The 17,251-nt window shown below is 48.4% G+C and overlaps 1 protein-coding gene across 1 annotated transcript; it reads right to left on the minus strand.

Moving 5' to 3' along the window:
• Window positions 1-3,790: 3,790 nt before the first annotated feature.
• Window positions 3,791-15,440, minus strand: GML (glycosylphosphatidylinositol anchored molecule like). Its single transcript, XM_019657826.1, has 3 exons — window positions 15,367-15,440; window positions 14,725-14,832; window positions 3,791-4,119 (listed from the first exon to the last, which is right to left on the minus strand). The coding sequence occupies exons 1-3, from the start codon at window positions 15,437-15,439 to the stop codon at window positions 3,833-3,835; spliced, it is 468 nt and encodes a 155-aa protein (XP_019513371.1). The 5' UTR covers window position 15,440; the 3' UTR covers window positions 3,791-3,832.
• Between the last annotated feature and the right edge of the window lie 1,811 nt (window positions 15,441-17,251).

A 17,251-nucleotide genomic window follows, 5' to 3' on the forward strand; every position in this document is an offset into this window, starting at 1 on the left:
CCCCGCCCCCAGCTGTGTGCCCTCCACCCACACCCTGTTGGTCTCTCCCGGTCTGTTCCTGGGGCTCTTGGGGCTGTAGACATGTGCCAGCTCTCCATGTCCCCATACTGTGTGCCCCAAGGAAGCTGGAGATAGAGGTTGGCCCGAAGCCACCCTCTCCTGCCCAGAGGAACTGCGGAGACAACTCTGACATGGAGGTGCCAGCACCCAACCCGCTGTACTTGTGCTGGGCGCCTGGTGCTTCCCAGGACCCCAGCCTTGAAACCAACAGCAGGTCCCAGAAGAGCTTGCTCGCAATGCCTCGTCCCTGGGGAAGCCAGGTGACAGAGTCTCCGTGCACACTGTGCTGTGCTGCGGGCCTCATAGGTCTGGCAGGGCCTTCTGGGGAGGAAATCCTGGTCAGAGCTGCGGGGCAAGGGCCCAGCCCATCCCCCGAGTGCAGAGAGGGGCCCGAGGGGGCAATCCCCAGCCCTGACACTCTCTAATCTGGTGAGGGAGTGCCAGTGTCGTATGGACAAGGGCACAGGTCAGAGGCATCTCAGGGCAAGGCCAGGGCAAGGCGACCTGAGTATGGTAGATGTCCCCAAGGTCACTGTCACAAGGAAGGTTCATACCACTTTCAGGCAGGGAGATGCGCAGGCTCCAGGCAGACCCGCAGCTTTGCTCACACAGAGCTCACGCTCCAGTGTAATAAACCCCAGGAAACCAACCAGCAAACCAAAGAGAGTGGGTCAGAAACTGGCCTGCAGCTCCTGCATTGAGTCAGGGCACCCTGTGTGGCTCCTGTGGGCAGCTGGGGACAGAAAGGGATTCCAAGTAGAGCCTGCAGGCCTTCTACAGCTGTCTGCCCTGCTGGACCCAGAACTTGGCCTGGCCTCACGGGTTGCAGGTGTGACCTGGGCTAAGGTTCAGCCAGTGTTTCTTGAACAAATGTATGCATTTCACCCTGACCACAGCCCTTCTGCACAGATGCCTGCTGCTGCCCCGCGCCCTGAGCCCACTCCCCACTAGGCTCTGACACCATGGACCTCACATATGCTGTCTGGGAACTGCAGGCAGGTCCACACCTCTGTGCCTTTGCACTTCTGTTCCTTCCCCGGATCACCTCCTACCTCTGTGACTCTGGGCTTCGGTCATTTAATTCCTATGCTCCCTGTTGTCCTCCACGTTTGAACAACGCAAAGCTCGCTGCTTGAGCTTGGGTCTCTGTCAGGCTGGAGTGAGGGTGGGGTGGGGTGTGTGTGTGTGTTTGCCTCTGTTTCTCTCCTGCCACCAGCTTGCTAGTCAGTTTGAGAAGAGGAGGAGCAAGAAAGGTAGGAAAGGTTTTGTTCAATCTTGCCAACGTTAAGCTGAATCGCACTCTCTAGACCAGGCAGCTATTGAGAAATGACACTTTCTCTAATGGGTGATTCTTCCGTGGAGATCTCTCTTCTAATGCCCTTGACCTCGCTTGATGTATCTCTATTCCAGGTGGTCACTTGAGAAGCCTCTGCAAGCCCGAAAACTTGTGAGGCGCATTCATCTCCCTCCATTCCTCCAGGTGGCCCGCTGAGCCGGGGGCAGGAGGAACCCACGCTGCCGCTCGGCCCTGGGGGGCCCTCGCCTTGTCTGCTAAAACACCCTTGCGTCTCTCATCGAAACATCGTGCGTGCAGCTGTTTTCCTTTCGGTCAATAATTGCCTGGGATATAGTTTTCAATCACGTGACTTTCAACCTTTCCCTAACTTGTCCTTTCGATATGTTAACCTAAAAATAAAAGGCCATAATGAGAGGCAACAAGCATTTACTTGAGATCAATAAGAATAGCTATTCGGGAAGCACTGATTTAGGAAGAAACCCAAATAGTGTTCCCATTAGGAGACAAAGGTGTTTATGAGAAGGGGAGGGGACAATGACATCCACAGAAGGAAGGCGTTGCTATTGGTGCAGACAAGCTAACACAGTGATGCTAATTCTAACCAATGTTATTAATTTTTAGCCTGGTAATCATCAGTCCGGGAGTCATATCTACTTTCTTGATATCTTTGCAAACAGTTCTTGGGGACACACGTTTGCTAAGGTCCAGAGCAAAGGTTATTTTGCTGTTTCAACATTCCAAAGGTTTGAGGACCAAGACGGGCAAAGCGGCTCCTGCTCCATTTTAAACTGGCCCCATTTGTAGTATTGTTTGTAGATGATATTCCCTTAAATACATATTTTGGGAATCACTGCATTGGGACTCTAGTTAAACAATATTAAATTACATACTTGAAAGTTGCTAAGACAGTAGTTAGTAAATGTTCTCACCACACACAAGAAATTATGTAAAGGGTTTGAGCTGTCAGCAAACGCTATGGTGAAATTCATTTTGCATTATGTAAGTGTATCGAGTTAACGTGTGCACTTAAACTTGCAGGGTTACATGACAATTATATCTCAATACAGCTGGGCAAGCAGTTTCCTATAGCAGTAAAAATAAGAAAGAAAATTCTTATTTTACATGTCATGTGAGGAGTGAGCTTCATTCGTGTTGGAGCCACATACGCCTTTGGGTCTTTGTCACAGCAGTAAGCATGAACACACACCTTAGCCCACTGTCACCTGGCTCGCATTGTGGACCCTGAAAGGTTGCCTCTGAGTGGAATTGCCATGCCCGTATGTGAGCTCTATTTAACCTCAGGCTGCTTTCAGATCGTTTCTTGGTTTTCTGTGTCCTTCGGTTTTACAGCTGTCAAGTCTCCGTAGGAGTCCTTTTTATTTGTCCTGCGGTCTCTCCTCTCTCTCCTCTGTCTCTCTCCCCTCACCCGTCCCTTTTTCCCTCCCCTCTCACTACATATGCTCAGAGCTCCTATGGCTCTCTTCCTCTGAAGAACTCTGCCCGAGAGACCCAGTGTAGGCAAAGCCCCAGAGACCAAAAGCAAACGAGTGTTCGCCCAGGCCTGTGCACAGCATGAAAGGGGAGTAACTGCTTATTCGATGTGGGGTTTCCTTTTGGGGTGTAAAGTGTTCTGGAATTTGTGGTGATGGTTGCACAACATTGTGAATGTACTAAAAACACTGAACTTTTAAATGATGAATTTTACCTCAGTAATTTGAAATCAGGTCTTGATTTAAAGAAAATGCAGCAGGAGGCAGAGGGCCAAGGGTCTTGGTTTTCTGTCCCCTCCACGCTTTTTTTCTGATTCTGATCACAGGTGCAGTGAGTGACAGCAGGACGGACGCTCCCTGCCCCTGCCCTGTCAAGGCCATTACAGCTGCTTAGGGCCCCTCCCTCCCAGGTGCCAGTTCTGGGAAACATCCAATTGCTTGTATGAAGCCGGGTGGCGTTTCGAGACGACTCCTGTTCCAGCTGAGCCTGTCGGAGTGACCACACAGGGCGCTGGACAGTCTCTAATGTCAGGCCCTGAGTATGCACGAGCCTCCTCATCGCCAAGAACAGTCACTGCTTCCATTGTGGTCCCAGCCTGAGAACTGGAAGGATGGGGTCTGAGGTGGCCCCGGGGACCCGTGGTCTGTGCATAGCTGGGACCTCTCTTTCAGCTTGACAGGTACCTAGAATACGCCCTGTAACTGATCTGTTTGATTAAAATACTCAATCTCTGATGCTAAAGTGGCAAGGTGTTTTTGGTCTACGTGAGAGATGAAGGCTAAAAGGGAAAAAACAGATAAAATCTGACACCACAAAGAAATCTCTGCTTGTGCAGCAGCCAAACAACAACGTGCTTTATTTCTCTCTTGAAATAAGCCGCCAATGGGTAACTCACCAACAGGGTCAGTGTCTCTGGTTCACTAGAGAGCAAAGGAGCGTGGACTTGCTTTGAGGAAGTGGGGGTGGGGGATGATGACAGGGCTTCTATGTCAGCGTGTTGCTGATGAGGATGGAGGCGCAGCTCAGGAGAAACGTTGACTCCCCCAAGGGCACAGTTCCTTCTACCTCCTCCTCAATTATTTCATCGGGGGAGATGTCCCTCTCCAGAGTAGGCCCTCCTTCGTTGCAAGTCATTGTACTACAACAACGAACCCAATAGAAATGACTCGTTTTCACGGTTTTAGGGGCTTCAGGAGGCACTTGGTATGGATACAGAAAGGTACAGTTGTTTGTACAGTTCTTGTAAATGAGTAGTTCGCGAGGGTTCAAACCTGAAAAAGGAGTAGAGATTAAATCATTGATTTCACATTTTCTGCTTGCAAACATCAAAGCACGTTCACTGTAACTAGCGCCATGCCCACATTCTGCATCTTCAAATGTCACTACATTGTGCAATTCTTGAGTGAAAAAGAATACCCAGGTCCAGCAGAGGGTCTGCTTACTCCCTGAGCAACTACTCCTGGAGATGGTGTTGTCTGCACTGCCGCCTCATCTCGGCTCTGGTCCTCCCTGAATAATGTATGGCACCTTGTCATAGCTACACTAATGAAATGTCCTCTCCATTATTTGTCACAAGACTTCCAGGGCTCTAGAAATGAAATGGAAACCAGGAATCCTGTTTAGCTTGTGTCCCCGAGATCACCAGACCCTCCCGCAGAGAGCCCATTATTGTCTTCAGCTGATTGTCTGCAGCTGGCGTGGCCCCTCCAGGATGAGCTCCTACCTGGGCCCCTCACCTGGAGTCCTGAGCTCCTGGCCCAACATATAAATGCTGACACGCCTGAATGCTCACCTCTTCCTCAGTACAGACTTGATGAACCCCCCAAGTAAGGTCCCGCAACTACTGTGGTGACATTCACAGGTCAGCTAGCCCGGAGGCCTCTGCCCACCAATGCTACCTGACCACAGCTCCCTCGGAGGCCTCCTTGGAGAGTCCCGGGCTCCGTTCCCCTCACAGCACTCACACGACCACTTCCTCCTGGAACTCACCAGGAGAGTTAGCCACTCCTGGCTCTGGGGCTGCCTCCCAACCCCAGAAGGACCTAATGACTAAACTCTGGTTACTTGCTTTTCTTTATTATTTTCCATGTAAAGAGTTTAGGAAGTCCCACACTCACCACAGAAGCACAGAGCTGTAAGTCGACAGCTTAGTGGATTTTCATGAAGTGTGCCTATCCATGTACCAGTATCCAGCGCAAGTAACAGAACTGGATGAAACCTGCTGTTCCTCCATTCAGGCACCAGAAGCATCAAGGCCCAAGACAAGAAGTGTCTGGGCTTCTAAACCTATACATTAGTTTTGCCTGTTTTTGCATTATGAAAATAAAATCCTACATTGTTTTTGTGGCTGGCTTCTCTTGTCTACTTTGTGATGTGAAAGTCATCCTGTTGTATGTAACTGTGTACTTTTCCACTGATGACTGGAGCACAGTTTATCGTCGACGGATAAACTGTGGTTGTTTCTGGTTTTTATCTGCCCCTCAAAGAGCTGCTGTGGAGCTCCGGTCCTGGTCTTGGGTGGCCCATGTGCGTGTTTCACTAGGTGTCCACCTAGGTGTGCCGAGGCTGGTCTTCCAGGGGCAGGCGGACGGTTTAGTAGCTGTCGAGTTTCTCAGAGTGGCTGTACCACATACACTCCTGAGGGCTGTGTGATGGCCACATCCCGCCCCCCATGCTGTGCTCATTGGAATGTTCAGTCATCTTTTTGATGTTACTGGATTGTGGTTTTAAGTTGCATTTCCACCAAGAAGAATGATGTTAAATGACTTTTTCTGGCATTCATTACCGTCTGGATATGGTTTTCTGCTAAGTTGCCATCAAGCCTTTAGCTCACATTTCTGTTGGATAGTCTGCTGTTCCATTATTGATTTGCAGGAAAAAAAAGTTCATTCTCACTTCTGAAGGCAAGTCCTTTAGTAGGTATGTGCTTCGAAGAGGTCCCTCCTCGTCTGTGTCTTCTCAGGGGCAGAAATGGTGAATTTTTACATAGTCCCATTCATCAATTTTTTTTTCTTATGTGATAGCACTATTTTGCTCAGCTTTGAAAAATTTTTTCTTATCCAAAGGATAAGTTCTTCTACACTTTCCTGAAAAACAGGTTTTTCTTTCAGCATTTCCACTGAGTTCTACAAACCCCAGGAAACGGCTTCTTTTGTAGGGTGTAAATATTGTGCAGACATTCTCATCTCTCCACCATGAAGTAACGCACAGTGTCTTTCCCCACTACACTGCAGGGCCAGCTGTATCAGCAAGCACGTGACTGGATATATGTGGCTTTTTCTGAGAATCTCTTTTCTCCTCTGTTGGTCCATTTTTCAATCCTGACACCAACACTGCACTATCTTAATTAATGAAGCTACAGAAATAATTCTGATGGCTAAGAGTGCAAGTCCTCCAGCTGTTTTCTTCTTCCCCAAGATTGGCATAGCTATTTCTAGCCCTTTATATTTCCATGAACATTTAACATTTGGAATCAACTTCACAAGTGTGCGTGCGCACGTGCACACACACACCCCAACTTGCTGAGATTCTAATTGGAATTTTATTGAATTTGTAGATTAGTTTAGGGAGAATAGCCATCTTTATTGGGTCTCACAATCCAGAACCTTGGTGTTTCTATTTAAGTCTTTAACTTCAATACTGTTTTTGCAATTTCAGTGTGGAAATCTTGCACAAATCTAGTTGGGTTTCTTCCTAGGTCTAGGTTTTGATATCGTGGTAATTTAAAAAATGGTACAGCTTTTATTTTTTAAATTATTATTATTATTTTTTAAAGATTTTATTGGGGAATTGGGGGAGGGGAACAGTGTTAGGGAATTAGGGAAGGGGAACAGCCAAGTTGTTGTCCTTCAGTCTTAGTTGTGGAGGGTGCAGAAAGCTCAGCGCCAAGTCCAGTCACGCTGCTCAGCTCAAGGTGCTGTGTTCAATTAGTTGTGGGTGGGCGTAGCCACCATCACATGCGCGAGTTGAACCGAGCAGCCTTGTTGTTAACAGCGCACGCTCTATCCCCTGAGCCACCCGGGCAGCAGCTCAGCTCAAGGTGCCGAGTTCAGTCTTTAGCTGTGCGTGGGCTACGCCCACCATCTTGAACAGGCAACCTAGTTGTTAGGAGCACGTGCTCTCACCAGCTGAGCTATCCTGCCACCTGTTGACAGCTCAGTGGCAGCTCAGCTTGGGCGCAGCTCACTGGCCCACGTGGGAATTGAACCGGCAATCCTGTTGCTCAGAGCTCACACTCTAGAGCAAGCTCTTTACCAACTGAGCCACTTGGCCAGCCCAAAAAATGGTATAGTTTTCACAAATTTTATTTTCAATTTCTTTGTTGTTGGTGCATAAAAATACAATTGATTTCTGAATACCAATCTTGTATCCAGGCCTTTGCTAAATTCACTTATTTCCAAAGTTTGTTTCTTTGGTGAATAGCAACAGTTTAATTCCTGTCTTTCCAGTCACCATGCATTTTAATTCTTCCTCCGGCTTAACTGAAGGAGCCAAGAACTCTGATTCTATGGGGACTAGAGGTGGTGATGGCAGGAATCTTACCCCATTTTTTCCTCAAGGGAAAATCTTTCCAACATCCTGATTAAATTACCATACCTTCTATGAGATAAAATTTCCTTTCTGATTCTATTTCTTTACAGTTTTCCTTTAAATTGAGAAAGGTGCTGGAATTTATCAAAAACATTTCAGCATCTGTGATCATGATTATGTGATGTTCCCCATTTTCTTTGTTAAAATGGTGAATTGGGTTAGTGGGTTTCAAATTGTAAACTACACTGCAATTCTGTGATGAAATCCATGAGGTAGCACTTCAGATCTGTGGATGCGTGTGTGTGGGGGCGTGTGTGTGTGAATGAACTTTGTTTTAAAAGTTTCAGGTTTTGAGAAAAGTTGCAAAAATAGTGAAAGAGCTCCTACATCTCTCACAGCCAGTCCCTCTTGTCTCTCACTACTTACATTATTGGTGCATTTGTTCAAAGAATGAATGAACAATGATAAATTCTTCTTAGCTCAACTCCACACTTTATTCAGATTTCACTCATTTTTCCTTAACCTTCTTTTCCTGTTCCAGGGTCTCATCCAGGACATTACATTGCATTGGATGTGGCATAGCTTATGTATTGGGTTGTCGGAAAAGTCACGATGCATGTTTGCAACAGATGGCACTAGCTCATTTTTGGAAGTACTAGAGTTATTTGCATCTATGTTTTTGCTATGTCATTTGACAGCTGACAGTTCTAGCTTCATTCTAAAAAAAATTGAGCGATTTGATTGAGTTTTGGGGATTTTACAAGTTGAAGATGGAAGACCAAACTGTGCATTTTTGCCATACTTTACTGTTTTACTTCCATAAAGGGAAGAACGCGCGTCAAGCTTGTGAAAAGTTCCATCAAGTTTACGGTGACAATGCTCTACAAGAACGTCAGTGCCAATGATGGTTCACGACTCTGTGCTGGTGATTTTGATGCTCCTCAGTCAGGGAGGCCCACTGACGTTGATGACGACAAAATAAAGGCATTCATTGAGTCAAACTCATGTTACACGACATGAGAGACTGCAGAAACATTGAACATTCATCATTCAAATGTTCACGACCATCTGAAGAAGCTGGGATACGTAAGCAAGCTCGATATTATGGTTCCGCATGAACTCAAATAAGTTCATTAGACGGCGTGTGTAAATATCTGCAATATGCTCATTAAGTGTGAGGGAAACAATCCTTTTTTGAAGCGACTGATAACTGGTGATGAGAAGTGGATTGTTTACAACAATGTGGTGCACAAACGGTCTTGGTCCCGACGTGATGATTCGCCTCAAATGACATCGAAAGCAGACATTCATCAGAGGAAGGTTATGCTCTCAGTGTGGTGGGATTTTAAAGGCGTCGTGTTTTTCAAGCTCCTACCAAGGAACCAATCAATTTGAATGTGAACTGTCGGCAATTGGACAGTTGGAACGAATCCATCATCCAGAAACGTCCAGAGCTTGTTAACTGTAAAGATTTGTGTTCCATCATGACAACGTGAGACCACACATGTTTGATCACCCGTCAAAAATTAGTGGAGCTTGGATGGGATGTGTTGCCACACCCACCACACTCATCTGACCGTGTGCTGTCAGACTTCCACTTGTTTTGCTCTCTTCAAAACTCCTTGCGTGGTATAATGTTCAATTCAGATGAGGCTGGAAATCAGCACCTTGGTTCAGTTTTTCGCAAATAAAGACAGGTCCTTCTATGAACAAGGAATTATGAAGCTCACTGAAAGATGGCAAAAGGTTATTGAACAAAACGGGCAATATATCATTGATTGATCTTTGTTCTTTATATAAATAAATGACCTTTGAAAAATATAGACAAAATAACATCATGACTTTTCCGACAACCCAATACATTAGGATTTTACTGGTTAAGGTTTGGTTAGTGTTTTTGCATCTCCAGTCTTCAGAAAGGACCATCTGTGAGCTTCCATTCTCCCAGCGTCTTTGCTGGGTTTCTGTGTTAGGATCAAGCTGTCATCATGTATGTATTGGGGTGTGACTCCTCCTTGTTTATTATCCGCAAAGACGGTGTGTGAGATGGGGGTGATTTCCCCCATAAAACTTTGAGGAATGTACTCAGAAGCAACCTCTGGGTGTGGGATTTTCAGAAAGGATCAGGACACTTCCACTTCCCATTCTCTTTGTGAGCCAGGTGTGGTTCAGTTGTATTTTTCAAGTTATTCTTCTTTCATCAGCAATCTCAAATTTCTCATAGGAAGACTATTCATAATAGCCTCTTATTTTCTTAATAAGGTCTGTAAGGTCTGATTAATGCCTCCCTTTTCATCTCTGATATTGAAAATGTGAATTTTAGAGTTCTATCTTTAATTTCTAGGGTCAGCTCAGTGGCACAGTTGGTTAAGAGTTTGCTGTAGAGCGCGAGCTCTGAGCAACAGGGTTGCTGGTTCGATTCCCACATGGGCCAGTGAGCTGTGCCTGAGCTGAGCTGCCAACAGGTGGCAAGATGGCTCAGCTGGTGACAGCATGTGCTCCTAACAAGGTTGTCGGTTCGACTACCACATGTGATGGTGGGCTACCCCCCACCCCCCACAATTAAGATCGAACACAGCACCTTGAGCTGAGCAACTGCGAGCTGCTGATGGGTGGCCGGATGGCAACTGGACTTGGAGCTGAGCTAGCTGCACCCTCCATAATTGAGAATGGACAACAACTTGGCTGTTCTCCTTCTCCAGTTCCCCAACACTGCTCCCCTTCCCCAATTTCCCAATAAAAAAAATCCTACAAAAATTTTTTTTCTTACTCTGTTTTACCAGAGTAATGAATCCTTCCAAAGAGCCAACTAGTAGTTTTGTGGGTTTTATCTGTTGTTCATTTGTTTTCCATTCCAAGGATTTCTGCAATCCTCTTTATATCTGCTTCTTTATTTCTTTGGGTAGATTTTCTATTCTTCTTTTATCTTCTTGAATGGAACCTTAGATCTTTTCCACCCTTTTCTCTTATACTAGATGCCTGGAATGTTCTATACTTTGCTGTAAGCACTCCTTCAGCTGTTTTCCACTGATTTTTGACATGCCATATCTTCATAATCATTCAAACTGTAATGTTTCCTAATTTTTTTTTTTAAGATTTAATTGGGGAATTGGGGGAGGGGAACAGACAAGTTGCTGTCCTTTTGTTCTTCAGTCTAGCTGTGGAGGACGTCGCTTCACGGGCCCATGTTGTTATTATCATTGCGCTCTTCCCAGATGAGGCAGTCGTTCGCTGGCCTTGGACTGCCACTCACGGCGGCTCACGAAAGCACATGCCAGCTGCCAGCCAGCCCCATTGCAGCCTACGCCATCACCGGTGACTCACAGCAGCCCAGCTCCAGGTTGAGCTTTCGTTCACCATCTTAGCTGTAGAGGGTGCAGTGTCACTGGCTCTCATGTGAGATCCGAACCAGGGCCCTGCTGCTCAGAGCTGGCCTCCCAAGTCACCTCCTAACCAATGTGCCCCTCTGCCAGCCCGTAATATTTCCTAATTTCTGTTGTAGCTTCTCTTTTGTGAAACTGGTTATTTAGAAATTCTCTGCATAATTACCAAGTAGTTAGGCATTTCCTAGTTCACTTCTGAGTGGTGATTTCTCCCTTCATTTCACTGCAATGAGAAGGAACTCTAAATAATTTCAATCACCTGAAATTTGTGGATGCGTGTGTTATGTCATGGCATGAGTTCACTTTGTAAATGTCATATGCAACCTTGTAAAAAATGTGTATTTGGTTATTTATTTCAGGCTCTGCTATTATATATGATTATTCCTTGTTAGTGGCATTGTTCAGACCTTCTATAGCAGAGGTTGGCAAACAAGAGCCCATGGGACAAACCTAGTCCAACAACTGTGTCTAGAAATAAAGCTTTGTGGGGACATAGGGACAATCATGTTTACTTCTCCTCTATGGCTGCTTCCATCCCCACAAAGGCAGCGTTGGGTAGTTGTGACAGAGACAAGGTGGCCTGCAAAGCTGAAAACGTTTACTATCTGGTTCATCACAGGAAAAGTTTGTTGACCCCTGATCTGTAGCTGTAGTGTTTTGTTTCTTTCATCTCTTATCTAGAAGCTACGGATTTAGATCATGATATCTTCCTGGTAGTTTTATCCTTTCATCTCCAAAAAATGTTGCTCTTCACATAAGTAATGCTCGTCTTAATGTTTACTTTGCCTCAGTATATATAGAAGAGCTTCTTCTGGGCAGTGTCTAAATTGTATGCTATTTTCTATATTTTATTTTCAAGCATGTCTCTAGTAAACAGAATATATTATTTTTTTCTTTACCTCACAAGTTTTGGGTTCCTAAGTATAGGAATTTTATATAATTAATGATATGTTAGTTTTAAATTTTCTTTTCCATTAAACATTTAACTTTGAGATAACTTATATTCAAATGCAGTTGCAGGAAACATAGGAAGATCTTGTGTATCCTTTACTCAGTTACTTCCAATGGTAACAGCTTCAAAACTTTCACGCAATATCACAACTAACTAGGGCACTGCCATTCCAAATAGTGAGGCTAAACAAATTTTTCACCACCATTATCCCTCATATGGACACACTAGCTTCTTTTCCACCCAAATCCCCTGATCCTGACCCTGACCCCACAAAACTGGTGTCCATTTCCATATCCATCAGGGTCATTCAGGAAACCGAAGCCCTGAAACTCTATGAGGATAAGTTATTAAGTCTAGGTACTCAGCTTCCATGGCTGTATGAGGACTGGAGAAATGCAAGTTGTCAGGGGGCTGATGATCAGAGATACTCTACAACCAGGTCTGCTTGAAATGGAGGCAGGGTAGAAGAGCCAAACTTTGCAGGAAAAGATCAAAGCCATGCACCTCTGTCCTCCCGTTTGGCCCATGCACAGGAGACTCCTGCAGACATGTCTCATGTGTGCCCTCAGAGCTCCTGTCACCTATGCAGACCAGCAGCCAAGCAACTGCTAGGGTTTTAAGATCTTCTTTCCATTGAAAGGCCCAGCAATGGAGATGATAACATGGACTGAGGCAGAGTAAGAGTGAGGACAGGTGGGGGTCCCCTGGTGTCCATTACTCTGTAAAACCACCATGACTGTGTCAAAACACCGTGACCTTCAAGAGTAATGGTCTTGGGGGCTGGCCAGGTGGCGCAGCTGATTAGAGTGCAAGCTCTGAGCAACAGGGTTGCCGGTTCGATTCCCACATGGGCCAGTGAGCTGCACTCGTGCTGAACTCCCGCTGAGCTGCCAACGGGTGGCCAGATGGCTCAGCTGTACAAGGTTGCTGGTTCGACTCCTGCATGGGATGGTGGGCCGCACCCCCACCACAACTAGATTGAAAGCAGCGACTGGACTTGGAGCTGAGCTTGCAGCCCTCCATAACTAAGATTGAAGGACAACAATTTGACTTGGAACTGATGGGTCCTGGAAAAACACAATGTTCCCCTTCCCCAATTCCCCAATAAAATCTAAAACAAAAGAGTAATGGTCTCTGCCTTGCAAATCTCACACATGTTCTCTCTGGATCAAGTAGAACCCAGGTCCTACAGGGATGGGATTCTGAGGAACAGCGTTCCCAGCCCCCTTCAGGAGCAGTAACCCCAAAGTGGTCTCCCAAAGGCACTGCAGTGCAGCGCCAACAGGTGATGTTCCTTTTTGTAATGCAAGTGTCTGACTCAAGCTTTGCTTGCCAAGCAAGGATCCACTTCAAAGAGGAAACCTCTTCAAAGGGGGTGATCTCTAATCAACACAAGGCCAGCTACAAACTAGATCAGACTCCTTCCTGTCCCGGCTTCCCACTCCACGGCTCCTTCGTTTTAGAGATCTTGCTTGGTTTTTCCATGCTGACCATTTGGGTCTCTTGTTTTTTTTCTCCCCTCCCTTTAAACTCCAGGTTGTTTTCATTTGATTAAATTTATTGGGACAACATTGGTTAATAAAATTATGTAAGCTTCAGGTGTACATTTCTATAATACATCATCTGTATATCGCATTGTGTATTCACCACCCAAAGTCAATTCTCCTTCCATCACAACATATTTGACCCCCTTTACCCTTTTCTACCTCCCCCCACCCCCTTTCCCTCTGGTAACAACTATACTGTTGTCTGTGTCTATGAGTTTTTGTTTGTTCATTTGTTGCTTTCAGTTTTATATCCCACGTGAGTGGGTTATAAATCACACAGTTCTTGACTTTTTCCATCTGACCTATTTTGCTTAGCATGATAACGTCAAGATCCATCCATGTTGTCACAAATGGCAGTATTTCCAGTCTTATGTTTTAAATTCACCAATAAAGAATGAGTCTTCAAAACCATAGGTTCCCCACCCTCCCTCAATCCCAATAAGAGCAGAACCCCAAGCCTATGCTTGTAAGCTCTCTCTCTAGCCACAGGGACCTCACTGTGCCCCAGGCCTGCCTTGGGAGTTCCAGGACTTGTAAGTAATAAGACTCATTGTTCAAGCCTCCTGAGGGATGTCTTGCAATCATTCTAGAACACAAGGGCTGGTCCAGTCCCAACACTGGATATTGACAGTCTGAGGCCTGCACAAAAACAGGTGTGCAACTGCAGGAACAAAGTACGCTTCCTCAGCTCCTGCCTGGGTCCCACATCAGCAGATGCCCACAGGGAACTGCAGGTGGTACAAGGGGGTGGCGGCCATCAAAAGGTTGTTTTGCGGGGCCTTTGAACACAGAACGAATGGTGTGGAAGGGCAATGGACTCACAGGCACTGGGGAGGACAGGCGCTCGCAGACAGGCCCTGAGCAGGCCCCAGACCAGGCTCCCTGTCAGGCTGTCCCAAGTTAATTGATACTCACTGGCCTCCGCAGTACATGTGCTTCAGATTAGGGACCTGGGGAGAGGGACACCTTTCTCAGAGCGTGAATGCCTCTGAGCAAGAGCCAAAAGCATCTTGGAAGTTCAGGATCTGCCCTGATCTCACACTTGGCCTTGGCATCTGTGTGTGGTAAACACTGTCCCAAAGAGTCCGTGGGCGTCCACTTTTTGGGTCTGCTTAGCTGGAATCCCTCCCCAGATGACCAGTGTCAATGGGCAGCGAGGAATCACCCAGGCTGCACTGGGGCATCTGCACAAATGACCAGGGCCTGACAAGGGGTGGAGGCCTTGAGGTGTGGCAATGCTCCCACCCCCTGGACACACTGCAGGAGAGGTGTCTGCCGACAGTGCAGTGACAACTGCTCTTTATGGGCTGAGTCCAGTGCCAACAACGTGCCGTCCGGATGGGGACACCACAAACCAAGGGCCACAGGTACTTGCAGAGAACAAAACAGATTGGCCCTGCCCCCTGAAACCGCCCAGGTGGGTGACTAATTCACAAGGTGTGAGAGAGACAAGCAGGTACTTACGAATGGAGACTGTCAAACAGCGCCTGATTTCATAGACACACACCCGAACTTCTGGACAATTGAAGTTGTTTATGGTCGCACAGTCATGGCATTTCAGATTATAGGTCCCTGAGAGAAAAGAAAGCAGCGGGGGCTCCTGCTTCCTCATGCATTTTCCACCCTCCCCGCAGCCTCCGAGGACTTCCTGAGGTCGGCACAGCTTAGTACTCGGTGGGCTCTGAGTCTGGGCAACACTCGCTCCCTGGGCAGAAGCAGGCACACCAGGCCCTGGGGAGCACCCCCAAGGCAGCCAAGGGTGGTAGCCCTGTGCTCTGCAGATCGGACCCCCCTGTCCAAGATGGCCTGAGAGTCATAAGAGGCCGGCACCCTCCCAGATCTCCCTGGCCTAAGCCACTCCTGCCTGCCCAGCTGGAGAAGTGCCACAGCTCGGCTCCCCAGCACGTCTCCTGCTCTGGAGAAAACCACCCTCCCTCCTGACACTCCCCTTGCTCGGGGACACGCTCCACATCCACTCTGCCCAACAACTGCACTGCCCATGGCACTCTCGGCTGGCTAAGACGTGGAAATTCCACTCTGACCTTTCCAACCACCCCAGAGGGCTCCGTGAGTTCCAGTCCAGACAGTGACAGCAATGATACTTACAGCGTCGTGCAGGTTGCGAGGTTTCCACCAGTGTCAACCCCAAGGCTAGGAGCAAGGCATGGAGAAGCATCATTTCGTGCAGGAACTTGAACCTGTAGGTGAGGAGACCCAGGGTGCACGTCGGCAATGGTCTGGCGCCTTGTGCAGGCCTTGTGGCCTCCAGCGTCCACCAGCAGTGACCTCTGGCTACTCTCCCTCTGTGGGCAGGGGCTGGGGGTGGTAGGCCTTCCCCCAGTCAGAGGCTTCGCCATGACTTCATCTTCCCCAAATCACTGTCCCTCCGTCCTTCCCTCATCCCACACTTGCTCCATGGCCAGTCTCCCAGGTACCCAGCGACCCAGCACAAATGCACGGAGGCCCCCTTCCTCCATAGGCCACACCAGCCACTCTGAACACTTTCCACTGCAAACACCCAGGGAAGATGCTGCCCAACTCCCATCAAATGTCTTCACTGACGTCTGCTGAGCTGTTCCCTCGCGTGACTCAAGTGAAAACATGCGACCATGCACCAACGACACAGCGAGTTGATCCACAACGCCAGGCTCGCCATCAAGACCCCCAGACGTGTAAGAGGCAGCGCTAGGGGCTGCTCCTCGGGAAAGCGGGAGCGGGAGTCAAACCCAACTCACCCAAAGGTTCGCGTCAGCGAACGCGTGCTTTCAAGTCATTGTGATGAGAAAAGCTGAGAGGAAGAGATGACAAAGCTGACTTTTAGAAAGATGAAAACATTCCATCAGAGACATGACATCCAGAAAGAGAACCAAACGGACGTCCTAGAACTGAAACACACAATATCCGAAAGTAAGAGCTCGCCAGCTCGTCAGGTGAGACTCAGCAAACGGGAACGACAGAAAAGGTGGGGACGGAACTCTAGAAGTATCTAGACTGACAGCCAGAGCGCGAATAGGAAGACCCTTCAGATGCACCCAGGTGACCTCCCGAAAACAGTCTCTGACGAGTGAAAACCTGAACAGCGGCCAGAGGGGGAAAGGCGGTCCCTCCAGGCAGCTCCCGTCCTGGTGACGGCCGGTCTCGGCACACACCCTGGGAGAAACACGAGCCACGGGGACAACAGCCTCCGCTGCTGTAGGAAGCGGAACCCGGCCCCAGGGCGTCCACGCCGCCGGTGCAAGTACACGTCCAACACGACGATGGAGTGAAGGCGGCTTGACACAAACGCAGTGGGGTCGTCTCGTCAGCATAGGCCCCCCCAGCCCCCCAGGGACACCGTGTAACGCATTTGCAGGAAGATGTCACCACAAGAGCCCAAAGCAGGCGTGACAGAGCTGACAGGGGGAGAACCACGTCAGTACCAGCCAAGGCGGACGGCAGGACAAAAGGGGGCAGGACAAACAGTGACGGTTTCGCGTCCCGAGGAGCCTGTGAAACGCAATGCGACTCCCTTCGCTGGCCGCAGAGGCGTTCGGCAAGCCGACTGCCACGGCGGGAAACTGGGCACCGCTCAGCGTGGCAACGAAGAGCACGCTTCCAAACAACAGCCCCGCGCCCACCACGGACCTAATGCCCCAGCTCAAAAACTAAGAAAATGACCGCACACTCAACCCAAGACAAAGGGCCTGGGAAACATCACACAGAGCAGATGCTGAACGCAGGGAAGGAAGCTACGTGGGGTCCGCCAAGCCCCGGGGCCCAGGGCGGCAGGCTCAGAGGCGGGGCTGGGGGCACCAGCGGGACTCAGGGCCCCTGAGTAGGGGCGACCTGCAGGGCCTGGCCGAGGTCCGTGATGAGTCGGCACCTCCTGGGGCCTTCAGCTCCACCCGCACCCGTGACGCACCCAGACCTGGAACGTGACGCACCCGTCCCTGGAACCTCTCGCGCCGCCCGCTGTGTCGCACCCAGACCTGGAACCTTCCGCGCCGCCCGC

This window comes from Hipposideros armiger, unplaced genomic scaffold (genome assembly GCF_001890085.2).
Source record: "Hipposideros armiger isolate ML-2016 unplaced genomic scaffold, ASM189008v1 scaffold_280, whole genome shotgun sequence".
NCBI lineage: Eukaryota > Metazoa > Chordata > Mammalia > Chiroptera > Hipposideridae > Hipposideros > Hipposideros armiger.